This window comes from Saccopteryx leptura, chromosome 6 (genome assembly GCF_036850995.1).
Source record: "Saccopteryx leptura isolate mSacLep1 chromosome 6, mSacLep1_pri_phased_curated, whole genome shotgun sequence".
Lineage (NCBI taxonomy): Eukaryota > Metazoa > Chordata > Mammalia > Chiroptera > Emballonuridae > Saccopteryx > Saccopteryx leptura.
The window spans coordinates 23,519,049-23,546,248 of NC_089508.1; the positions used below are offsets into that span (position 1 = coordinate 23,519,049).

Below are 27,200 nucleotides of genomic sequence, written 5' to 3' on the forward strand. Positions count from 1 at the left end.
GATGACAGAACGGGGCAGTGCGGGGTGAGTGGCCAGTGAGTGGTACCAGAGAGCCACGGAGACATTTCACAGAGCTGAGATGGCCAGGCCAAGGGTGCAGGGGAAGTGAAACAGGAATTAAATTTCAGCAGATGGCTAGAGATAGGGAGGAAATAGAGAAGATAAGAGGGCAGAACGAGCAGAGGCCCAGAGATAAGACCGCACCTGGCATATTGGAGGGTCACGAGTTAGCAGAACGAGCAGAGGCCCAGAGACAAGACCGCACCTGGCGTATTGGAGGGTCGCGAGTCAGCAGGGCCTGGTGCTGGCAAAGGGTTTTAATACACGGGATGGGAGCTGATGTTCGGCCAAAGTGTGGCATGCCAAATGCCAGGCTGAGGAGCTGGGATGTCAGTTACACTGTAAGGACATCCTATGAGGGGCGGGGGCATCAAAAGCATCTCATCAGGAGAGTGACATACGGAATTCAGAGTTTAGGGAGGACTTGTTTGTCGCCTGTCCCACAAAAGTTAGGATATCAAGGCAGGCAACATGACAGAGACAATCAGACAACAAAGAGAAATTCAATGAGACCACACGACACAACGGAGTACAGCTGTTGGAGCACGTGGGCTCCAGCGTGCGTTTTCACAGAGCAGCCAGAGCAAGGGAGGGCTGGAGGAGGACCCGAGAGAGGCCTGTTCAGACAGAGCAGAGCAAGGAGAAGTGACCGTCCCCCTCCGGACAGCCAGGGAGCACAGGCCCCTCCTGCTTCCCCAGCGCACTCCGCGCGGTGTTTTCCTGACATCCGTGGCTTTCGCAATCACACGTTTGACAGCTGCCTTCCCCAAAGGATTGTAAGAATTCAGAGGCGAGGGCTGAGTCTATCTCATTCTTGCTCTACCCCCAGCTTCTAATAACCCACAGAGGCTCAATAAAGTTTTCCAGTTTGCATCAAAGTGAAATTCGGGAGCCGACTGAGAGAACAGTGAGGGTGCTCCGCTGATGGACGTAAGGCGGTAGAGAAGACAAACAGGTGTGGAAGAAACAGGAGTTTGAACTTCAGTTCACTGGAGAAGGTGAACAGTCGGAGGTGGAGAGCAGATACTGGGAGGCTCTGCCTTCAGAGCCCTCCCTCCCTTGTGCTCAGGTGCCGTTCAGCAAGGTAACATGATCTCCAAAGCTACGGCACCCAGCTGACAGTCAACAAATGCATTTCCAAGGGAGATGGTTTGAAGTCCATGGAAACCACAAAGACACAAAGCACTGTCAAAGGCAGACCTCTGTCTATGCTGGCTCGGGGACCTTAAAACTTCCAAACTATGTGGAGAAGAAGTATGCCCGGCCCCTTCTCCCCACTCTCTGTCCTGGGACCAGGGACCTGCCTTCATGACCGAAGACACAGTATACAAAGCACCTAAGCCCACCATGCCTTGCTTTAGGCAACTGTCTCAGGATTTTTAGCAAGAAGAATAAGTTAAATCTAACAGAGCCTGGAGGGAATTTTTTAATAAAAAGCGTTGTCATCACCAAAGAGCAGGGGATAGAAAGAGAAAGAGAGGAAAAGGAAGTTTTACACATACAAATATTTATGAACTCTGACAGAAACAGAGACGGACAGGACAGGACAGGATGGTGGGAAGGGGGACATAATGGCTCTTTACAGGGAATGGGTTTTGTTCTGTTTTTACTGTTTTTGCTTATTCCTTCCTACCCTGGAAATAGTTTTAAGATGTTTTTATTGCATTTGCTACCTTGGGGAAGTAGAAAGAATGCGAGATGGGGTTACTACAGCACCCTCGCCTTGAATCCCAGCCAGGGTAATGCAGAGCTGGGCAACCGGAGGTGAGACACTGAATCTTCTTAAACCTCAATTTCCCCACCAGTGAAATGGGAACAGCGGAAGCTCCCTCACTGCATTGCTGGGCAGAGTCGACAGCTGGCGCATCTTCAGCTGGAGCGCCTTACACTGGGAACCCACTCCACACCCGACACCCAGAAGACCATCAGTGTGGGGGTCGGCCCTCGCCTGCTTATCCCCCTCCCTTCAGACGCACGGGGAAATTGTGAGATTAAAAGAAAAACACAGACACCAGCACTTTTGGCTCCTCGGACCACATGCGAAGTAAATGTGCACATTCTCCGTATGAACAGCAAGGCACAGGGTCTTATTTGGATTATGCTTAAGGCAAATTAGTTGAAGCCGAGGTGTCTGGCCAGGAGTAGATAAGGTCAGATCTCCTACAGGCTGACCTCAAGCCCGCCCAGGGGCTCCTGGTCCAAGGAGATTAACGCCCACTCCACGTTTCTGGGACCCCTGTGATGGAATAAATAATTCATTTCCATCCATATTTCTCCTCCTGCTGCCTAAATGCAGATATGAGTTTCAAACACTTGCATTAGTAACTATATATAATAACCACCAAAATCCCAGCGAGGGCGCCCCCTCCCAAGTGGCATGCATTCTCACTGACTCTCCTGCTCTCCCGTGAGTCTCCCGGGAATCCCAAAGCCCCACGCGTTCACCTTTCTCAGATGAGAAGGAAAACCCAGCTCTCTCTACAGCTGTTTACGCAGCATCCCTGAAGACACCAGGTAAACATCTGAACCCAGGCAACGGGCAGCTGGAAATGGGAGCCAAGACTGGTCGTAAATCCATTAGCCGGCAGAGGCACAGGCAACCAGTTGCTGATATGAGCCTCCTGATTCACTCTGTTCCTCCAGCAACCCTCCCCAGAGTTTTCCCCCTCCCTCTAGTGCAAGTGAAACAATGAAGTCAACCGGAGAGTTAAACACCCTGCTTCGTTTATCATCAGATCATACTCCTTAAGCATTTTCTCCTTTCTGTTTTCCTTTAGATCTGATTCCCTCTAGGAGAGATTATACACACAGGAAAGAAGGTGAGATCAAAATAAGGCTCATCAGAAGACAGGGAGGGCCTGACCAATGCTGCATTTGTGGAACAAACTCAACTGAGGTCCTATCCCAAGGACAGACAGCCCATGTTCACGAGAACATACATTGTCATCACCACTGTGGGTCTCCCAGACCTAGAGCAAACGTTCGTGTGTTAGTGGAAGCTCTTGGTATTTGGGCAAGAAGGGTCAGACTTGGGCTGGGATATAGATGATATTCTTACCTGCCAATAATTACAATCAATATCGAATGGGAGATGGTGAGTTGTGGAGACCCTCAGAAATGAGTCCTGGAAGTGATTTGTTACAGAAACAGGCTATTTTGGGGGGTATAAAATAGAGTCTGGTGGAGATTGAATTTCCTTGTGGCAATGATGAAACACTTGTGTACCCATCACAAATGCCATGGTTGAATGTTCCCAAGGCTCGTGGGGAAATAAGCCAAGGTCATCATATCCCATACAGATGTTGAAACAGAGGCAAAGATTATAACCCCATGTCTATCATCAGCCAAGAAGGATGAGAAGGCTGAAGTTTCACCAGGCACCTGCTTCATTGCCTGAAGGCAACAACTGATTCCTAAGAATTTAAGTCCCAACTCTCCCTTCTACTTATTTCCAAAGGAGTGCTGCTCTCCTCCTTTGCATTCTTATTAAATAACCAGACAGCCTCACATGCAAAATCATTCTGGGTGACAGCCTTAAAGCCTGGCTCTTCCAAAATGTGGTCCACACACCAGCAGCATCACGGGCGTCCCCTAGAAGCTTGTGAGAAATGCAGCATCTCTGGCTCTGCCCCACTCCAACCCTCCCCAGTCGGAACCTGCATTTTAACAAGATGTCCAGATGATGCATACGCACACTTAATTGTGAAAAGCACTGGCCTCAAAAGCAGTTCAAGAAAGGTCCAAGGCAGCCTTGTTGCCAAGGGTCAGCAGCCCAGGGGGTTTTGCTCCGGTAGTGCTTGCTTTGGAGGCTATAATGACCACATCCTTCCAGCCACTGCACCTTAAGGCTCATTCTGTTGTGCCAGCCACAATGGCTGCCTGCGTGGTCAAAGGTCCCTGCTACACTGGGGTATAAGACAGGCCATGAGTATAGTGGCCACGGGTCAGGGTGGAGCTAACATCCACAGTGACACAGGGGAGGCGCCGCCTTGAAAGCCCAGATGAGATGTGTGGCTGAGAATTAGGTCAGTGTGCTAAGGGGCAGCAGCTGATTAAGCAGCCGCTGAAAAGAAAGACTCCATGAATGAGGCGAGGCATTTGAGAAAGCGATATTTACTGAGAGCGACTCTGTTAAAAATGCACTTGAGACTAGAGGGCTGCCTAACTCAGCTATCCATCAATAGAAATCCACATCAGATGACTGATGCAGAAACCTGAGATCAAGACAGGAGAAGACTCCGTCGGAACTTTTTACCTAAAGCAAGTCAGACATGGTGTTCACTCCATTTCTGTGAATATTTCCCTGCCTCTTTTCAGATCAATGAACAAAGATCCTAAGATGCTGACTCCTCGATGACACAGACGCCAGGATACCAATGGCCTCCCCCTCCCGGCTCTTCGCTTCCAAAGGAGCCTCTGCTCATGCCCCATTTGCATCCCGCCTTGTGGAGTAGGACGACTTGACAGCCAGATGGGGTGGGTGAAAGATAAACACCCAAAGTTTCCTGATTTCTTAGGAAGAACTTGGTTGGGTTTGGCTTCAGATTTTTGAAATTCTACTCAGGTGTTGTTGGCATTTGCTACACAATATCTATCCCCCCCCCCCCACCAAGATTTTGGGTCAAATAGCCTTGACCAGATAGCTCAGTAGGTTAGAGTATCGTCCTGATATGCAAAGGTTGTGAGTTCAACCCCCAGTCAGGGCACAAACAGGAACAGATCAATGTTTCTGTCTGTCTGTCTCTTTTCCTCTCCCTCTCTCTCTAAAATCAATCAATAATTTTTTTTTAATGGGGTCAAATATCCAGCCTTCCCATGAATCCCATGTGCTGCAGGAAAAGTCAACTCTTTCCCCTAATTCTGATATTTAGGCATATGACTCAGTTCTAAAATACCAGCAAAACCCACCCCTCTGATAACGGTGTTTGGTTCAAAGAAGAACACGTGACTTAAACTGGTCCGATTAGTTTGAAGCCCCAGTAATTTTGTGGAATGGCTGGGGAAGACAGTCACCCTTTCCCAGTTAACATGAACCAGAAAACAAATGGAACAGCCTGGGAATGGCCGTCAGCCATCGCAGGACCGTGAGGGAGGTAGCCTGCCAAGAAGGAAGCCAACACCAAGAAACTGAAGCCAAAAAATGGGTGAGCGAGACAGTAAGTCTTGGTCATATCACTTGAGTTACTAGACTTTTCAGGAACTGAACCCATAAATTCCCTTTGTTGTTGAAGGCAGCTGAGCTGAAAAGTTCTGTTATTTGCAGCTGAAAAGCATCCTCACTGACATCCCAGATTAATAAATTTTCCCCTGCTGGGAGGAAAGATAATGTCTCACCAACATTCTCTTGGCCCCGGTATATATTAGACTCTCCCAGCTCCCTTCTTCTCCACCAAATAAAATGTCAGCCCCTCCCCCACCCTTAAAAAAGTGGCTGGGTAAGGCCTTCCTGTGTTCCCAGCTCTCTGGAAGGATAACCCCAACCAGTTTAGGTTGTCAGTTCCTCTTCCTCTCCTCAGGAGTTTATTCCTTCACTCCATGTAGGGATTTAAATATCAGAAGCAAATTGTCCACCCCCCACGCCCAGTTCTGCCTACCCTCTCCAAGTCTGCACTCCCTCCTCCCCCACATTTAAAGAGTGTTGGGGGAGCCTTTATTCTAATCCCAGTGCAATTCTCCCAGCTCTTGCCTAATCCTTCCACCTGTGAGATAATTGCTGGCATTTAGGGAAAAAAAAAAACTCAATAGTAATCATAGACTTGCACACAAAGACACAAAAAGAGGCAGATAAAATAGGAGAAAGAAAAAAAAATCACAAGCCCAGAATTATCCACACTCTGACATCCATTCCAGAAGTACAATGCGGTTAACTGCTCTCTACGGGGAATAAAGGCACAGCCCTTTTTTTTTTTTTTAGGAAGGGGGTACATTTCAAAATATTTTAGTTTTTCTGGTTCCTATACATAGAATAAGATAATACAAATTTAGAAACTAAAATGGGCTGTCATCCTTTATTCACAAGTCAGGCATAAATGATAAGCAGGCCTATCAAACATGAATGCCTATTCATTGTCTTGAACGCAACAAGAAAATTATCTTAACCAAGGGGATCCCTTATTAAGAGATGAAAAGGGGAAAAAAGATGCAGTGGTTAGAATAAAATAAACTATTGAATCAGGCATTTGGCCTCGCTCCATCCACTCAGGCTAAAATGCCAACCAGGCTTCTCCCTTTTGGTTTATGGATGCAAGCTAGAGATTAAATCTCTGGGGGAAAAAATTACAACAAAAATCCATGTATAACAACTAGGTTTCTAAACTAAGATAAATGCAGCACTTGTTTTAAACCACAGAAAATTCAACAACATAGTTTTAGGAGCATCTGCCATGCTTCCTCTTGGATTTGCTTTAGTCCTTGGAACTTGCTATATAACACTGTGTGTCTCAAATTCACCTGGTTCTAAGAATCACTTGGCGCTGAAGATTCTGTGCTGTTAAGGCAGGAACTAAAAGCCTTTAGTTTCACAAGTTCCCTGGGTTATCCTTATGACTTTGACAACTGTAACTCTGTGGGGTTTCGTTTCAATTAAAATACACATAACTGTACATGCATGTATATTATAGAAAAAATGAATAGGCAAGGTATCCTCTACATCATTAAAACCATGAAGGCATTCTTGTTTGTTTGAGCAAAGGTGAGCGAAAGAAGACGGACAGGCATGACACAAGGTGGTGAATAGAATACACCTCACGTACTGGGACAGACTGCCATGGTGTCCCCCGGGCCTCTTCCCTTTCCTCCTGGACACACAGCTAAATTACATTTCCCAATGTCCTTTGCAATTAGACAGGATCATGTAACAGAGTTCTGGACAAGAGTAAGTGAAATACACTGCTTCCCGCTTGTGCCCTTTAAAAACTAAATCCTCCAATCATACATATGCATTCCCTCTCTCTCTCTCTCTCTCTCTCTCTCTCCCTCTCTCTTGTCCTCTCCCTTCCTCATCCCCCACCCCAGGCACTTGAATGCAGCAAAGGACTAGGTTCTAGAAAATGACAAAGCCACAGGATAGAAGGTGTCTGAATAGTTGACTATGGAACAGAAATCCCTCCTCCACCATCCACCAGCCTGCACGGCAACCTGTGACATGAGTGAGAAACTTTTGTCCCTATTAAGCCACTGCGATTTGGGAATTGTTTGTCATAGCAGTTAGCCTATCCCTCTGTTTTATCCCGTTTCCCAACCCACACTCTGGGCTTTAGCATCACGTAAACACAGACTAGTTAGGAAACGAGGCACAAGTGGCTGCCGCAGCAACGTCAGTACACTATCTCATCCCCACAGGAAACTACTTCCCTCCAGAAAAAGGTTCTCACATTTTAAGTAACATTTGGTACAGACATAGCCTAAAACAAGGAGAAAAAAACTATATAAATAGCTTTTGGAATTCTTTACATAGGCATTTTCCTCCTACTATATTGTGAGCTCTGCTTAAGAACAAAAACTGTATTTTATTCATTTTGTGTATCCCTTGTGCTCAATGGTTATTAAATTCAATTATACTTTATTAATACTGTCAAGAGTAGAGGGAGGATATTATTTATTAAAATTGTAGCAAAAGCCAGACATCTTGTTATGCACTTAACATGTATTGGTGCATTTACTTCTCAATTTTACCAAAAGCAAACTAATGTATTATTTACAATTTCGTATATGTGATATTGATTACATACCTTATTAAGAATATACTATAATAATGCATTATTATTCACCCCCATTTTACAGAAGAGAAAACTGAGGTACAGAAAAATTAACCAAAGTGATGATACGTCATGTGTAATCAGTCTAGACTCTGAGGTCAGGCAAAACTAAATTTATCTTGGTTCTGCCACTGGTTCTGGAACTATTGATAGTTTTGTAACCTTAAACTTCTGTTTTCTTGTCTGTGAAAATGGGGAGAATGCCATGCAATCATTCAGAAATTTCTCTAAAGTGATATAGGAGATAAAATTTAAATATATATATATATATATTTGCTTTAGGTAGAAGAGGAAATAGTAGAGAAATTGAAGAATCAGTTCAGACAAAATAAATCATTTCCAAGAAAGAAGAGGCGCTGGTGCTCACCTCCAAAACCAACCAAGCAGAAGCCAGTAGAATAATCAGTAAAGAGAAATGCAACCACTCACCTCCAGGGAGAATGGTCCTGTTTCTGTCCTTTAGAGCAGTGGTCCCCAACCCCCGGGCCGTGGACCCGTACCAGTCCGTGGGCCATTTGGTACCGGTCCGCAGAGAAAGAATAAATAACTTACATTATTTCCGTTTTATTTATATTTAAGTCTGAACGATGTTTTATTTTTAAAAAATGACCAGATTCCCTCTGTTACATCCGTCTAAGACTCACTCTTGACGCTTGTCTCGGTCACATGATACATTTATCCGTCCTACCCTAAAGGCCAGTCCGTCCGTGAAAATATTTTCTGACATTAAACCGGTCCGTGGCCCAAAAAAGGTTGGGGACCAGTGTACTAAATGGGTGAACCAAAAATGCATAAAGGGTTTCCAGCTATCCAGTTGGCCAGAAAGGGCATAAAGGATGCAAGAGCCCGTGAATCCTCAAATGTATTTTTTTTCCTATTATTTTTGGAGGGAAGCCGACAAAAACAGTAAGACATCTGGAAAGTTGACAAAAATCATTATTCTCCACAAATTGCTTTAACCTTGCCTAGGCAGTGACCTTCCCACTACCACTGTTTTAATGGCCTTTACTCAAACAGTAGCTGATTTCATCATTACACAGAGATGCAGGGCACAAGATAATACAGCTAAATCACTCTTGTAAATATTTAATATCATTGTCTTTTTTTCCCCTTTTAACAAATCGCTATTAAAGCTGAGCACATAGTAGAGAACACATTTTATTCTACCCTGGAAAAAAAAAAAACCTCAGTGCTCATGCATTTATCTATCTAGTTCTCCAAATGACTTTGACACTTGAGAGCCTTGTGATCAAAACAGTCTGAAGGAAGGCTATTTTGCAACAATTTAAGAACTGATTTTATGGCTGATCAACATCCCCCAAAGGTGCCTAATAAAAGGACACTAAACTTAAAACATCAGACCCATGACGAACCCTGAAGGAGCAAATTTATCTTTAAAAGAGAACAAACAAAATAAAAATTGGCTTAAAGATAAATATATTCTTACTTGGGGGAAAAGAAATTAACTTCCTTTTTCAGTTAAAAATATTGTAAATAAAATTACTAATCTGTTCTTAAAGGAAGAAAGGAAGTTGAAAAACTATTAAGCATCAGTTTGAAAGTCAGTCCCAAGTGAATTTCTTCATGAGCATCAGCTCTGTTATAAACTGTCCACATTCGACAGTAAAAAGAAAAATAAATGGTGGAAAGCTTTTTTAAGTCAACTGGTGTCACCATCTTCCTTCAGCCAAGACAAAGCAGTCGACAGGGGATGTCCGGAAGTGATACAAAGCATTATAAAATCCTGGAAGTCGAAGCAACTTACTGCTAACTTCAAAAGCTTAGTTTGGGTCAGTTTCTCAGGACAGTTGAGTTACTTAAGAGGAAACCTTGTTTAGAATGCTCGAACTCTGATATTTCCAGAATCATTATCGATAATGATCTCAGCAGCAGCCTATGGGTAATCTATAACAAATGTGACTCTCTCAGTGAAGATGGCGAAGACAACTTGGTTACATGTTAGAAGCAACTTGGTGGGAGGGGAAAGAAAATAGCACTGGGAGTCAGAAGGTCTGGGTCCAACCCCAATATCGCTACAAATTATCAGTGTAGCATTAAACACAGCACTTAAGCGTCTCAGCCTGTTTTGGCCGCCACAAAACTACAGTGGGGTAGACTAAAAAAATCCTAAATTCCCTTTGAGCTCTGAAATGATATGCTTCTAAGGTTTGGGGAAGCAAATCAGCGTTTTTTTAAAAGTAACTCTTAGTTCAATATTTTTGCTGTCCGCATGGTTGATCTAGTTTCATCAAGTAATATTAAAGCAATCCTATGGCTCTTTGTGCATACAAAAAGAGCGAAGACACCCATCAAAGACATAAAAGACAAACAACCGGTTTTATCGGGATCACTTTATGTTGTTGTGGGAGGCTTCTAAGGGAAGAGGCCAATTGTTTCTTTCCTCTTGAAGGTGCCCCAAAACTTTCTACTCAATGTGTAATGGGATTTCAGGGAGGCTCCGGCTTGCCATTGTTACTGAATTCTGCCAAGAGGTATTAGCTCAGTGATTCTTAGAACCCATTCAACAAGTATTCACTTGAGTCATTTCCACTCTGAGGCAGGCACTGGTATAGGCACTGGAAATATCTTGGTAAATAACATATGTATCGCCCCTGAATTTATGGAGCTTATATTCTCACGGACCACTAAATCTTTAGTGTTGTATAGTGATGCTTTAATTTGCACAGTACATTCACTGGCATGATATCAGTTATCACCGGAACAAACTTAACACATAGGCATTTTTCAGATAAAGACATAGACGGGCAAAAAGTTTAACTTGTTCAAAGTTCCCAGACCGCTGGTGATATTGATAAGATGTATTTATAGTGATAACTAATGTTTAGTATTAATGTTGATGGATAACTAATGTTTATTTATGTCAGATCCAAGCTCTAACTTAAGCCTTTTATATACATTCTCGATGGTTCCTCCCAGCAGGCCTGCAAAGTGGATAATATTACTGTTCCCATTTTACTTATTAGGATAATGAGGCTTAACAAGGTTACATGGCTTGTAAATGCCATGGAACTAACATCAGTGCTTTCATCTACCATGCCACCTGAATGATGTCTTCTGCATAGTTCTGAGATCAGTACTCCTTTTATTTCATTATGCTGACACTGCATTAGAATAACTCACACCTGGATATCTGGTTCTTCAGCCTCAATAGCCACATGGATCAATTAGTTTAGACTGGGAACGTCATCTGTAACAATTCTGGCCAAAGCTTTTGTAAATGACCATTACTGGTCACTTGAGAAAATGAGGGAGATTATGGCTGGCTCGGCAAATTATATCACCACAGACCAGATTAACAGCCCCAGGCAAATACTCTTCTACAGATGGATCAATGGCCATCACTTCATACCGAAAGAACAGCACATAAGTAGGACAAAGTCCTCAGCCTTGCAAAGAGAGAGCCCACAAAATGCTCAGCTGAGCCAATGATTTCTAAACAAAGCACAGGTAATTCTTACCAGGAAGAATTTATTTCACCTACATGTTCACTATCTGGGGGGAAAAAAAGCCGTTGAAAGCCAAACTCCCAGACAGATAGAATGAATGACCTTAGATATCCAGCGGAGGTATAATCACAATGACTGTTAGCCTGCTCCAAATTTCAAAGCTAATAAGACTTAAAGTTCCTAGTACTTTTCTCATCTCATGCTGAGATCAGCTGAGATCAGCTCTTCCCAGAGTTCCGCAGGCCATTTTCAGAAGCATTGTTTATACACACTATATGGATATCCGTTTAAGTACTTAGGTAATACAAACTGGAAGTGTTTTAACAAGACTAGTGCTTTAAAACTGCAGTTCTTTTAACATCTGTGTTATGCATTTTACCAGGAAGCAGTAATTTCCCTATTGAAACTAACCCATCTAAAAAACTATTCCCAATCAAAACAGAATATGTAGTTAAAATGATTCTTGAGTGAAGCCAATCCAAAAGCCTCTTTCAAATTCTACAGACATTTCAACTTATAATGTTAGACTTGGAAGAGACTTTAGAATTATCTTGTCCAAATTTTTTCAACTGAACACTAGTTTTAATTCTAGCTATCTCATCCAAGTTGTAAATTACAAAAAAAAAAAAGAAAGAGTTTCACATCAAATAAATTTGGGTAACTTTGAAAACTACATTTTTGTTCTTAAAGATTCATAATTTACTTCGTCATAACAAAGTCCCTGAGAAGTCCTCCGGTCAAAAAAAAACCTGTTTCATTTTGTTTTAAACCTGTATTTTGATAACTTACTTTACTCAGTACTCTTTTTTTTCTCTGAAAACATTATTAGCATTTCTCAAAATTCTTTCAGAAGATGGCAATCTGGCTGAACGTGTATATAATATCAAATTCTGAAAGATGACAAAATGTCTCCAGATTCACACTCACATATTTTTCCTTGGGGCTATTTTGAAATCAAATGATATATTAGTTTTAAAGAAATATAACATGTTAAACCTCTCCAGTTCCTCTTGACTCTAATAGTAAGCAAATGATTAACATTTGAGTTCCACAGTCCTCCCATCAACTGCATAACACACAAGATATGCTATTGGACTACAAAACTCACGTTATCAAGTTCGTGTTCAGAGATATCACCAATAATTGGAGATTGTGTTTTCTCAATGCATATTTTAAGCCATTTAGCAACTCTTCACAGCAACATCAAGGAGTAGCTGATCACAATAACACACTAAGTTCAGTTTAAATATTTCAAGAAAATGGGGTGAGAGCTTTTTCTACTTTTGTCATTTGATACACATTTTACACTCCTCACAAAAACTAGGGGACATCTTATCACTTTGTTTTCATTTTGAAATATCCCCTAATTTTTGTGAGCAGTCTATTTTGTTCTGGGAGAAGTGTGATACACACAAAGTAGTATTTGAGGTTTGCAGTCTATTTTTGGATGGTATCAAGCCAAAGTATTGACTCTCATTTCAGTAATGGATTTGCAGACATTTGCAAGGCACAGTCATTAGCTTATCTTTAAGTAAATATTTTGATTGTCAGACAGCTCATTGCAAACAAGGTTCTTTTCCAAACACTCACTCCTGAGGCAGCCAAGCCCCCTTCCACATCACTCACTTAATAATCTGGGTCTGTGCTAAAATGTAAAATCATTCTTAGGAAGTCAAAGGACAGGGAAAAAAAAAAGCCTGTTTTGCGGGCTGTCACTTAATAGGGCTCCAGCACATGTGGGGCCGGCCAGGGTCTCCTTCAGTCCTCTGGTCTTTACTATGCTGCATGACCATAAAGCCTAGAAAATGAGCTATTACACACCATCATCCCTCCTAACTGCTAGCACAGAAAATCACACACTCAAAAGCCCCCAGCAGAATTAGCAACCATTTCAAAGGCAGCTGTTCTTTCACTCTTAAATAGGCTCCAAATTTCAAATATTCTTCCTGTATTGATCTATTGCTCTTACACACACACACACACACACACACACACACACACACAATCCCTAGCCAAACAAATTATAAAAAAATTTTTCTGTATTCAAAAAATTCGAAGAAACATTTTATTAAGCGACATTTTCCACCCCAAGACGTGCCATCGTTGTTACAATCAGCTGGAAAGTGTCCAACCTACACAGAAGCACTTGTCACCATTCCAGGTGAAAGGGCTCTGCTTTTTTTGTGGCGTGGGGAAAAAAAAGAGCAGTATCTCTTTAAGAGTCAACAGTAAATTAACTTGCCCAAAAGAGTGAAATAATTAGCAGTTAGTAGCTTATTAAAAGGATGGCAAAGGCCAAGCTGCCATCTGGGATCTCCAGATTCTTGTGATTGTTATTATGTCAAGATGTGGAAGTTGCATTAGCTTTCATGTCACCACGGCTGCCCTTACTCTACATGTAAATTTTAATGAAAGACGCGGCACTTTTAAAACCAGCCGTCCATCAAAAAGTGTTATTAGTCTGGCTTTTTACAAAGCATATGGTCTTTTCTACTTCTGCTTTTCTACTTGCCACTAAATGCCTTAGGGAAAAAAAGAGAGAGAAACCCAATGATATCAATTAAATATTCTCTTTGTGTGCAGAGGGAAACCTGAGTGTCTTCAAACACAGGGCAAAGCTACACCTCACAAAGGAAACATGTGTGCCTCTGTTTACACACAATGAAAACCACAATGCTTCCTCCTCCCTTGAATTTCGTCCTACCTAGTGAAAATTCATCTGGAGTCTGCCTGCTGATTACTATGTGGATACACTCAGTTTTGGAGGCAGTAGGGATAACACAAATGTACTTAATAAAAATAAATAGCAGAAATGGGCATGCCAAAACCTTATAGGGGTGATGGATACACTCTATGCCTCAGACTGGATACATGGGTGTACACAGGTTAAAAATATTTCAGCTGCACTCTTACGAGTATGGATTTTATGTACTTTACACAGTGTGTGCTATCCCTCAATAAACAATTAAGTACAAATGAGTGAAAAATGCCCTGCTTGTTCACACACAAAGCATATTCTTTTCTGATTCTGCGAATTTAAAGAGTGGGTGATTTGACTCACTGAATTATTACCTGATAGTTTCCCTTTAAAATAAATTAATAAATTTAATTTTTAACTTGCATATATACTAATAAGTTGAACACAGAATTTATCTAAGACTTTAGAAGGAGAGGTGGTTAGTACATCTGAAAGCCATTTTCAGACGCCTTTGGACTGTCAGCGAAGTGTGAGAGGGTCGGTTCCTAATTGCTTGGTAAGCCCCGTGTCCTGAACTCCTAGTTCTTGTCCTTCCGCCAATATTTGTCTAATGTTGACTATACATTGTTTTTGAATGTTAAAGCCGACACTCTGCTAAATCCAGATGCGTATTGCCTTGGAATGTATCGTTTTCAGTACACTCCAGGTGGAAGCCACAAGTGAAAACATACTTAACCAGTATTAACTTATTAATATGTATTTGGACAAATTATACCTATACCCAGAAGCTCATATAGTGCCCTGCATGCCTGAGAAGCAGACCGTGGTGTATCCAAGCCTAAGCACATATGGAAATGCACTTTGCTTGTTCTTAGTACTTTTCCATCATGCTGATGTTTTCAATTCTTTATAAACAAGATGTGTCATAAAAATAATATAAGTTAATTCAAAACATCGTTTACCTGTATGTGCTATCAAACTTTATATATGTACATAGAGATCTATACTTGACCCTGGCCAGTTGGCTCAGAGGTAGAGCATCAGCCCAGCATGTGGATGTCCCAGGTTTGAGTCGCAGCCAGGGCACACAGGAGAAGTGCCTATCTGCTTCTCCATCCCTCCCCTTCTCACCTCTATCTATCTATCTATCATCTATCTATCTATCTATCTATCTATCTATCTATCTATCTATCTCTTCCCCCCCCCCCCTCCTGCAGCCATGACTCAATTGGAGCAAGTTGGCCCCAGGCGCAAAAGATCGGTCCTTGGCCTCGCCTCAGGTGCTAAAAAGTGGCTCTGGTTGCAGCAAAGCAAGGGCCTCCAATAGGCAGAGCATCGCCCCCTAGTGGGCTTGCCAGGTGGATTCTGGTTAGGGCGTATGTGGGAGTCTGTCTCTACCTCCTCTCCTCTAACTAAAATGAAGAAAGAAATAAAGAAAGAAAGAGAGAGAGAGAGAGAGAGAAAGAAAGAAAGAAATCTACACTTGAAAATTATATATACTCTAGCTGTAAAAATAGATCACTATTCACCTTCAAGAAGATGTTTATGATATTGAGATATATATATATCTGTATGGATTGGAAATAAATATGGTACTTTAAATTTGAGAAATATTTTTCTTTATGTATTGTCAATTAGAATTTAATTGAAACATTCCATTGATCCACAGTACATTTCACTAATAAATCTGTTCACATGCACACATTTAAAAAATGTTTCAGGAAACAGCTGTTCTAAAAACAGTCTTCGGTGTCCAATAAAAATATCTAAACAAGGAAAAGGAAGAAGAACACGTTTCATATTTTTAAAGCACCATTTTAACGACATTACTGTCAAAAACACAGAGTTGCTAAAATCAGGCAATTATACTTATGTTTAAAATAAATCTATTTTTCCCCTGCAGACTTTCAAAACATTAGAAGGGGGAAAAAACAAAAACCATGGAAAACAGGCTTCTTTAAAAAACAATACGATTTTATTCATTGTCAAGAGGACAAATCAGTGGTGGATGAGAAACAGATGAGGCAAGAGACGGAAACGTAATATTGCCTCTATTTTATTATAATTAGATATTTATAGAGCACAGATGAGTTTATTTTCATAATTAGTGGCTGGCGTTGCATTTACTAATTTGCATAAACAGTTGGCTATCAAAGCAGTAACTTATTTGCAAGGCTCTCGAATCCTACTGGAAACAAGACGGGGCTAAACTCCTCAAATCAGCTTTTTAAATGTCATTCCCAGAAAAATATAAGCTACATGAAGTCATGCCCAAGTTCATGTAGCTTGATTATTCCTCTCCAGTATGGTCAATGTTAACTAGTTCAGTATGGGACAGCCAGCAGTCAAATCTACATGGAGAAAACTACATATAAATAAAACAGAAGGGGTTTCTACATTCTGAGGAATTCAAGTAGGTCTCAGATTCAACACTAACCAGTCCAGTAAATAGAGAGTTCTATACAGCAAAATGAAAATGGAATGAAGTGCCTCAGCCTCCCTTGCTATTTTTAAAAATCAACCAGTTCTTGGCAGTTGTTGAAAGTGTCAGTTACCTCTCTTGCCAGTCATTCTCAACATCCTCATACCCTCCCCAAGTACGCACACTCCGACTTGACAAAACCAACTTCACTCAACACATGGATCAGGCTCCCTAGCATGAATGCCAAAGGTAGGACAGATTTCTGGTGCCCTGACCACTGCTATGAGCAAAGAGAAAATTAATCAAGCATACTGCCAGTGATGATCTCCCACTGCTGACATTTAGCAAGAAATCTTAGAGGAATATTTTACTTCTCCTTTCTCCTTAAGCCAAATGTCAAAAAACTTGTGGTTCATGGGTCAAAACGTGTGTGTGTGTGTGTGTGTGTGTGTGTGTGTGTGTGTGTGTGTGTGTATGTATGTGTGTGTGTGTGTTTATACATGCATACAGAGACAGAAAGATGCCATAAGCTGACTTATCTTGAGTATCTGGTGACACTGTCATGCATTCTCACAAGGCAGCCATCAGTGAGAGCCAAAAAGAGGCTGCTGCCCTTGATAGGATTTCTGCTCTCCAGTTTGCCACAGTTCCCACCACTCCCTATTGCTTATCTAACACTAGGAATTCTCTTAGGATGGGATCTGCTCCTTGATGACATCTATCAGGCCCCTGTAAGCATTTGAGTCTGTGACACCTACTCCAAGTTCAGTTTCAAGGGGAAGTATTTGGTAACCTAATCCAGAATGGGCATTCCCCAAATTAACAAGAAAGGGGGGATGGAGGCCAAAACACACTCTAAACACTTAAAACATAGGCTTTCAAAATCAGGCCATAAAAGCTGACCATGCTGGCTACTGAATCACTCTTTTGGTCAGCCACTTATGGGTAAAGCCACATTTGCTTTTGGTTCAGTGCAACTCAATGGTCTGCTTAATGTGGTGGTTATCATTTTAAGCCTAAACATCCTGCTCATTTCACAATTCTTCCCACTACAAGTTCACTGCTTCATCACTCAGCTTTAAAGAATGACAGACTCTTAAGGCACTCTTTTCTCTCACAAGCTCCTAAGAATAAATCCAAAGACCTTTCCCACTTGTATTCTGGTGTCATCAATTACCATTTTCCAGGAGCCCTGGGGGCTCCTTTCTCAGTTGGTTGCAGTGATGAGGGGAATGATAAGAGGCAGCGGTTGGTGCACAACTCTGGACAAAGTACTGATCTAAGTGCGGTAGGGGTGACAGGATGGCCAAGACAGAGCTTCTGTTCTTCGGGAAGGTGGGGGTGACTAAAACACTTAAGGACAAAGTCTGGCGGACCTAGAAGGTTTGGCTCTTAAAGGATAATAAGGGAAAGAAGGTTGTTCCAAGGACATTCAAGAAAGAAGGTAGAGTTTGAACAGAAGACAGGAAACCAGAATGTGGATTCAGGCAGAGAGAGTTGTTGACTTCAGGAGACAGGGGAACAGGTAGAGGTGACAGTGCTGAATGGGCTGTGGCATTGTAGAAAATAAAGCTGAGAAGACACGTTGACAATTACACAATGAGAGTCCATCAAAAGCTTCTGAACAGATGAGTTACACAATCCAATTTAATTTAATTTTGCTTTGTTTTCACTTTAAGGAAAAGATGACTGACAGCAGGATAAGAAGGATTAGAGATTTTGAGTCCCTTCCTCGTACAACCTACTATACTGGCTCCATCTGGACATTAATGAAAAAACATGTTTGTCTTCCTGCAATCTAGTAGAGGGAAGTGGTCCAATTTCCAAATAACTTGGGAGAGCTTATCCTTGAATGGAGCATTCAGAGGATAGCATCAACTAGGAAATGAAATCTACGTATGAGTTCATTGGAGTGGGGGGGGGGGGGAGTGGGGCTGTTACAAGCGAGAAGCAGAATAAGTAAAGCTAGGAGACAAGGAAAGGTCTAGTAAGATTATCTGGCATCCTATTTGGCAGCAATTTTGCATATAAGATTAACAGGAGAGAAGGTTAAAGGTAAACAGGGCTTTATTAGAAACAGCTTTGAAAGCAAGATAGAACTGTGGCCCGTTGGCTCAGTGAAAGAGCATTGACCCAGTGTATGGATGTCCCAGATTCGATTCCTGGTCAGCGCACACAGTAGTGCCCATCTGCTTCGCCACCCCTCTGCTCTCACTTCTCTCTTTCTCTCTCTCTTCCCCTCCTGCAGCCACAGCTCAGTTGGAGTGAGTTGGTTCCAGGTGCTGAGGATGGCTCCATGGTCTCTTCTCAGGTGCTGAGAAGAGCTCTGTTGCTCAGCAACAGAGAAATGCCCCATATGGGCAGAGCATCACCCCCTAGTGGGCTTGCCGGGTGTATCCCAGTCAGGGCACATGTGGGAGTCTGTCTCTGCCTCTCCTCCTCTCACTGAATAATAATAATAATAATAAAAGGTGAGATCACTAATCCCAATCTCCATTTGGTGGACGGCAGAGTTTAAGTGGTACTCCTTTACTAGATAGGTAGGAAGAGAATAGATGTAAGAATTGGGCAAGGGCAATAATCTAATTAGGGCTAACTGGGACCTGAACTAGAATGTTGATAGTAGAGATGTGAGAGATGTTCACGTGAGAATATCCAGAGCTTTCTCAACTGCTCACCAGGAAACAGGAAGAGGAAGCACAGAAAGCAATTCCTGGGTTTTGGCTCAGGTAATAAGAAGTATGGGGCATTATTAACAAATATAGGGAAGCTAGTTTGTGACCAGATGGTGAGATGGTTGCCTTAAGACATACTGAAGTGATGGTAGTGGTGGGATATTTATGTGGATGTATATTACCGAGAAAGCAAAGTGGCAGGCTGGAACTTGAGATAGGTCAGTGCCAGGGAGGCAGCTGAGAGGCACATGCAGGGCAATCAGTCATCCTTGGGTCCAAGGGAAGCCCTATGGTGTCATGGTTAAGGGCTCAGAGTCTGGCTTTCATTTCCACTCAGTAGCCATCTGACTTCAGTTATTAAACTCTCAGTAGCCTTGTTCTACCAATTCATAAAGCAAGGCTGACGCCATCGCCTCCCTCTTAAAGCAGTTGTGAGGATTCAGTGTGATAGGCATCTAGAGCACAGGGCACAATGAATGGCATGTAGGAAATAATCAGAGTCAGCAGCAGCAGCCAGAAAAAGAAAATAAGATATCCATGTGCAAGACCTAAAAACTCCAGACTTGTGTTTCATGGGGTGTGTTAGGTGGTTAGGAAAATACAAGGAGACAGGTGAGGTGAGGGGTGAGTGGGGGGAGAAGGACAGGGGACTGACTCTAATGTATTCTCATAGAAGCCATGGAAGGAGGGACAGGTGACCCAGTGCCACCTGCTTCAGAAAGGTTGAGTCCTGGACAAAAATTGGTGACTTTTCCTAGGAGGAGATCCCTGGAAGCCTCTGGCTGAGTAAAAGAAGTGGAGGTTACAGCCAGATGTACCTTTTTGATCATTATTGCCAATCCCCCTTTCCCACCTCCTTTTGAAAGGTACCAAGTTCATGACAGGTTTCTGAGAACGAACCCACCTGTGATGAGCATAAAAGGAACTGGCAGTCAACTAACCCCAAAGTGAAAGGGCTGAGCTGCTTCCGAGGTAACCATACATAACATTTAAAACATCCACAGAGCAGGAAACACAAAGGAGAGATGGCCAGTTCACAGACTAGGCATCAAATCAGCATTTAGGCATCAAATCAGCATTTTCAATAACTTGTCAGCCCCTCTTTCTTTAACATCCTCACGCCAGAATTCACATTTCCTACTTCTGTTTTTAGCCAGTCCTGGCAGGACGCAGCAGCACACAGCTTCTCAGGGACAGGGGTGGAGTGTCATGGAGGCAGAGGGGAGAACCGATGCAGATACATATTTATAATTTATCAATTAACTTCTCCCTTCACTCCTGAACAGCTGATCCGATTTGAGCTGGCGAGCCAGGTGCTCCGAGCTCAGGTCTCCGACAACTTTGATTAGGAATGGATGAAAGAGCTGTGCCGCCCAAAGGTGTGAAGCACTGAAAAGCCCATCAGAGCATGAGAGCAGCCCACCTGCTCTGAGCCGCTCCCTTTCCCCGCCCCCCAGGCAAAAAGTGTGCTTGTGAGTTCAAATCCAGCATTACCTTTCTCTCCACCTTCTCCTTATGATGCAATGCATTCCCATTCCCGTGTTCTTCCACACTCCCAGTCCTACCAATCTTAGTGCATCAACCCCCATCAGGAAATTTCCACTCCCCAAAATACAGGCAAAAAATAAATATGCCCTACATTTTACATTAAATAAAATTTCAAGCAATTCACCAGTCCTCTTCCCTCTCTTATCTATTGTCCTTCCCTTGCTATTACTCGGTGGTAATAGAAACAATGGTACATCATTTCAGATCTCCCTGTTCCCTCTGTACATTTATTGGGAGGGACTCGTAGACTATCATGCATTAAGTAAAATATATCTCTCCCATGCTGCATAACCACTTTCAGAGTCCCCCATTCCTTCTAGAAGCAGCACAGCTTAATGGATATGGCTCCTCCTGGGTTTAGCAGGCGGTGGGCCAATTCAGAACCACCCCAACCATCTAACGTGAAGTGCACTAAAGGGAAATGGAAGCATCGGCTTCTTATTTATTTATTTATTTATTTTTAGTTGTTGTTAAAAGCACTAAGTTATCATCTGGACTGTATTCATCAGAATCAACAATTCCCCTTGGATACATGAATATTTCAGAAGGCAGATTGATAGTTATAATAATAAAAATAAAATGATCACTACCTTTACTTCTACCTACAGAAATGAAGTAGAAGGTCCGATTAGGAAGAGGAAGCATGGTGTCCACCATGGAGGCGGTGAGAGAGAGAGAGAGAAAGAGAGAGAGAGCAGGGAGAACAAAACATCAGGACACTGCAGACACACAAAGATATGTAACACAGAGAACACAATAACCCACCACAAAAACAGCCACAGCACTACAATATCTTCAGGAGGATGCACAAAACGATGCACAAGGTGAAGCTTCAACAAGCCATAAACAGTGTGTGACCAGCAGGGCTGCTTCCATCTGCGTCGTGTTTCAACTTTCTCCCGTTAGTTTCTCCGGCCCCATCCTTAGAAACACGACCATGTCTGCATGCACAAGCACTGCGTAGCCACAGGTATGTGAAATGGCACGCACTTAACCAACCTAAAATTGGTTAGGGAAAGTCTCAGAGAAACTAAGTTCTCCTGTATTTTCCCAACATGGATATGAATCATGAGGACCAAGAGTAGAACATACATGTATAGGGGGTACACGCACAACATACATCAGTTATTTCCACACGTATTTATGTACATCAAAAGTGAATTCTGGGATTCAGTGGGAACCAGGCAGAAATCTCTTTCTTTCGTGTTAAAGGAATAAGGAGAAGAAAAGGAGAATTCGTGGGGAAGTAGAGTTGGATTTTTAGGTAATCATCGCAAGGGTGAAAACAGACAAGGGGCTGGGAAAGGGGGTGGGGGGAATGAGGGGAGGAGGAACGTAGTTAAAGGGCCTTCGTAAAAACAAATTAAACTGCCAAGTTGCAACTTGAAATCTCAGTGGCACTGACCACCCAGAAGAATCTGCGTCCTTTTGTGAGAACCTCTCTCAAGAGGAATTCACAATATTCATGTCAGTCACTATTTTATTGCCTACAGACTTTTTCTAGAGGATACCTGACTTAACCCCCAGAGTACATGTACATGGGTGTGTCTGAGTTCTCCACTCATGTTCTCATCAATCTGGGTGCCCAAGAGAAGTTGAGTAGTGTATGGAAAATTGAGCAAGGTGTGACATGGTAGAGCTTTTCCACATACTTTTCATACTGTCATTGGCTTGTAGCCCTCCAAAATACCTGTACTGCATCAGTCAGTCTAATATAAGCCTAACTGAGATTAAAGAAGTCCCCACCAACCTATCCCATCTGCCAGGACTCTCTATCCTATGACATCAGCCATATGATGCACTCAGACCTCCAAGCCACCATAAAAGCTGGAAGGATTCCTAAAGCTGAGATCACAGGTAAGGGAATGTAGGAGGGGTCTTCTCATCAGGACTCTGAGGGCTCGCTTGCTTTTTCTAGTGTAACTTGATATCCAAGTTGGGCCAGCAGGTTCCAGCAATTCATCAAGCTCGGGTTCACCCACTTCGTGTAGAGTTGTGCTTAACTTTCTCAAACTACCTGGCTGCTAGGTTGACATCAGTGCATCCCCTGCTCATATCCACTTCATAGTTCCCTGCTGTTGGCAGATACCTTTGCCTTATAGACAGACAAAATAAGGAGGCTTCATCCCAATCTCTTCCAGATCTCCATCTAACACTGGGAAATTCACCTGACCTCCTCCCTCCAGCTCTGTGCTCTGATATCTGCTCTATACCAGAGAGTGTCCTCACTGATATATTGATATGTCCGGATTCCCCATCGTAAATCTTAGTTCTAGGAGACACATTTTCTGTTGGAAAAGTGTGTTTCCTTCTTATCTGGCCCTATCAAGTTAGGAGGCTTTCCACTGCCCACCTCCACAGCTATCCGAACACCATAAACAAATTTCCCTGAGCCCTGGGCAGTTCCTTGATCTGATGATCACGCTGCCTTTTGTGACAGCACTGTCTGATGATCCAATGTCAGAAAGCAAGGGAGGGAGTCCTTCCACGCTGCTGCACCCCCTCAAAAGATCAAGAAAAACAGGAGAAAGAGGAAGGACCTTTCCTTCCTTTTTCTTTGGTCCTCCTCCAAAAGAGGAACTGAGACCCTTGTGTACTTGGGGGAGGGGGCGGAGTAAAAGAAACAGACCAGAAAAATTAAAGTACAGTCTTTTCGTGTCAGGGCAAGGCAGGTAGCCCAATCTTGCAATCATTCACAGGCTCAAAGGGAATACAATAGTAGCAATTGAACAGGGAAGGAAAAGACAATTTTAAGTAGGCTTAGTTCTCAAATCCTGATTTAGGCTGATAATGTGGAAAATTTTTTATTTAGAAGAAAAAGGCTTCATTCACAGCCCACCCTGTGCTCTGCTGAGCCGAATTTCCTGCCCAGTTCATTCCCTGCATATTTGAATATTTTAGGCTGCAGATGCTGAATTTACAGATCGTTATATGCAGTCTTCTTGTGGGTGTATAATGAGTTAGAATCCTGCCACGAGGACATTAGCATGTTCTCTTGGTGGGTTTTTGCTTTTGTACAAAATGAAAACAGCCAACCCCCATGGGCTTCCTTTCCCAAGGAGGGGCTGAAGGTCATTACAAAGGGCAGTGGGGATGGAGGGGAAGGCAAAAAGCAAACCTGACTCAGAGGGAAATTCAGGGAAAAGCCGGCTCCTCTCCCTCAACCCCAGCAGGGGTGTGGGGAGGAGCAGGAGGAAGTTAATCGCTCGGCTGCTCTGAAATTAGTTTCATTCACCCCCATTATCGACACCGTCATGCCTTGTTTCATGCTTCCCTCTCCGAGGCAGCCCTGCAGGGCCAGCGCCCTGATGATGACGAACGGTGCAGAATGGAACAGCCACGGGGGTGATGGGGATGGGAAACCACGATGCAGCGGGAAAGGTGCCCCCAGCCGGCCGGGGTGGCTCTGCCGCCCACCCGCCTGGCCTGCGATGGGAGGAACAGGCAGCGAATGGCCTGCCAGAAAATGACGAGGGTCTGAGTCATCAGCCAGCAGCACGAAGGCAAGCAAGTCGGGCAGCTGGAGCAGCACGAGCAAACCGCACCTACCTTGTTCACTCATCATCAGGTGGGAGAGGCCTTGAGGACGGAGAGGAAGGAAGGGGGAGGAGGAGAGGGGGAGGAGAAGGAAAAGAGAAAGAAGGCAAAGTTAGACTTCTGAATGCAATGCAATCTTCTCTTAATTCTCGAGTGGAAGCAGGGGCAGCAGGGCACACACACACTCAGGAGCACACAGAAGAACTGACAGCCGCTTCCCGCCACGGGGCAGCCAGGTGGGCTCCCTGGTTGAGGAAGGCTCTGTTTGCTGACTGCTCTGGGCCCCATCGTGGGAACTTCCACCATTTCTCGCAGCCAGAGGCAGCGTTTGAGATAAATCTAGTAACAATGAGGTCCATTGGGAAAGGGACTCAAGATGCCAGGCAAACTAGGTTTCTTTCTTTCTTTTAAATTGCTTTGAATAGTAATACATGGTCACTGTAGAAACACTGGAAAAATCAGAAAAGAAAAAAAAAACGAGTTGTAATCTCACCATCCATAGATAATCATCCAACTATTTCATTTCTCCTGTGAGAGACCGTGTCCTTTTCTACAAAAGCTGAATGATAGTGAACACACCAGATGAGGTTCTGCTCGCAAGAGGCGCCCAGGCAACCAGAAATGACCTGGCCTGCCACCCCCTTCTGAGCTCAGTAACAACCACACCCCTCCTCTGCTCCTCCACCACCATCTTTTCCTAGAAAGTCCCTCGCTCTTGATGGGGAGGCCTAGCCAAGCACTGAATGGGTTTTAAAGAAGGAACCACAGTAACAAAGTTAGTAAGAGTTCATTACTTTGAGGGAAATATAATCCCTGATAAGTCTATTAGAAGGAAAGATTTTCAACCAGTAACCAACTGTACCAGTTATTTGCTCTTCTGTTACTTTTATTATTACTGGAGATGTCTGACAAAACCCAGATCACCCCAGAGAACCTTTACCCAGGGCTAAATTTAGGGATCTGAGGCATTAATAAAGAAAAAAAAATCTCTCAAGTATGGAAATCTCTAAATGTTTTGGAAATTACTAGCGATTTAGAAAAGTAATCAGAGGCAAAATATAGGTCAAGCAACTGACTTTTAAAGGATCAATGAACTATTAAATGCATAGATAGATACATATGCCATAAATGTCATGGAGTCTATTTTTTTAAACAAATTTTATTAAACTATAATCATATTTTAGCGTATGTCTGGCATTCATTTCCGGAGGCCTAGGATTAATATTCATGGAGGAATGGACTCATGCCAAAGTCAGTCATTCTCATGATTTGTCTTGTTAAAAAATTAATTTTGGGTCCTTTTTTTTGGCTGGGATAGTAGGGAGAGAGAACAACGAGCCCTAGATTTGGCTAAGGGAGACTTCGTCAGAAGTCACTATTTCAAAAATGCCTTCTCTTTCTGGACCACACCATAGCCTGCAGCATCCAGATCAAGAGGACTAAGGGGGAGGGTCTGGGGCAGGCAGGTGGAGTAGTGGAAAGGTAAGCGGAAACAGAATAGGTATGTGAATTCAGTAGGTGACTATGCATAGAGTTGTAAACGTTGAGAAATGAGAATAAGGAAGACCCAAGGAGATATCTAAGAGTGAGATAGAGTAAAAAATGTAAGAAGAATAATCCTGTATCATATATTTGCCATGTGCTAACCAAGTAAATCTTAAATGTTCTCACCACAAAAGGATATCGAAACTATGGGATGGGGTGGAGGTATTAGCTCATGCTATGGTGGAAATCATTTTGCAATATATTCAAATGTATGAAATCAACCCATTGTACACCTTGGACTTACATCATGTTATATATGTCAATTATATCACAATAAAACCAACGGGAAGGGGATTTAAATTTTTTTAACTTAAAAATAAAAGTATAAATATTTTATAGCTGTGATTAAAGATGTTTGGCAACTGGGAGAAGGTGTAAATAGGAAAGAGGTAGATAAGTCTTTATCAGACCCAAATAGCTATTTCAACAATTTACCAAATGAAGAGTAAGCAGGACACTTGGTAGTCAGAGGGCATGCAAAGCCCTGGAGAAGTCCCTACAGTTGGGCTCCATTTATGAGCCACAAATGTGTCTCTTTAACGCAGTATTTCCCAAAGTGTATTTTCCTGACCACCTACATCAATGACATAAGAATGTCTATTAACAGGGAAGATCCTGGGCCTCGCCCCAAAGCTAATGATTTTGAATGTCAGAGAGGAATTGGGGGGGAAGATCTCAAGGTCAAACAAGTTGCCCAGATGATTCCCATGCTTGAGAACTTGAGAGCTACCCCATTAGAGTGGTACATAAATCAAATTTGAGTAAAGTAAATTATATGATAAATGCGGTAAGAGGTCTTGGATATTTAATGGAACCCTGCAGTGAATCCTTTTGTAAAAGGAAGAATCCTTTTAAAATGCAAATAATCCACCACCTGTGTCTTTAACATTCAAACATGTACCTAGCAGGTTTTATGAAGCTACAAAAGTAGTTGCAGCATTGCAATATAAGTTGAAGAATATAAACATTTCATTCCAGTTGCAATGCTGCAACTACTGCCACTTTCCAGAGCTTGTCTTGTACAAACCTACCCTCACAGCTTGCAGAGAACTGGAATCCAAGAATTCTAGAGTCCAGGTCTTTTCTGAAATTCTGTCACTAACCCTAAAACACTCCTCCCAGCTGCTAAAAATCTTAAGCCCCCCCCCCCTCAAAGTGAATGCAAAAAATCAACAATCAATCATCCAAAAGATTTAAGTAGCTGCCATATGCACAAACGGGAGAAGGGAGTGGGGATACAAGCTAGTATGTACACGGTCACTGACCCCTCGGCCTTTACAGTCTAGCTGGGAAGGTATGTTTACAGTTACATAGACACACATATGATATACCATATTTTTCGCTCCATAAGATGCACTTTTTTTTCCCCAAAGAAGTGGAGGGGAAAATGCCTGTGTGTCTCATAGAGCGAAAAATACCATCTTTTATTAAATATTTTAACACACCATTTGGTTCAGAATATTTTTTTCTTATTTTCCTCCTTAAAACCCT

General features: G+C 42.7%; 1 protein-coding gene across 14 annotated transcripts in view; it reads right to left on the reverse strand.

Annotated features, from left to right (window-relative positions):
• The window catches only part of NRXN3 (neurexin 3), a 1,639,812-nt gene that overhangs the window by 1,492,624 nt on the left and 119,988 nt on the right, over positions 1-27,200 (reverse strand). For all 14 annotated transcript variants that reach the window (XR_010752009.1, XR_010752008.1, XR_010752007.1 and 11 more), the window contains exon 4: positions 24,177-24,206. Coding sequence is in view for 11 of the 14 variants with exons in the window: in XM_066388158.1 (XP_066244255.1) it covers positions 24,177-24,206 (30 nt within the window). In the remaining 3 variants the exon portion in view is untranslated. The remainder of the gene's footprint in view (positions 1-24,176; positions 24,207-27,200) is intronic.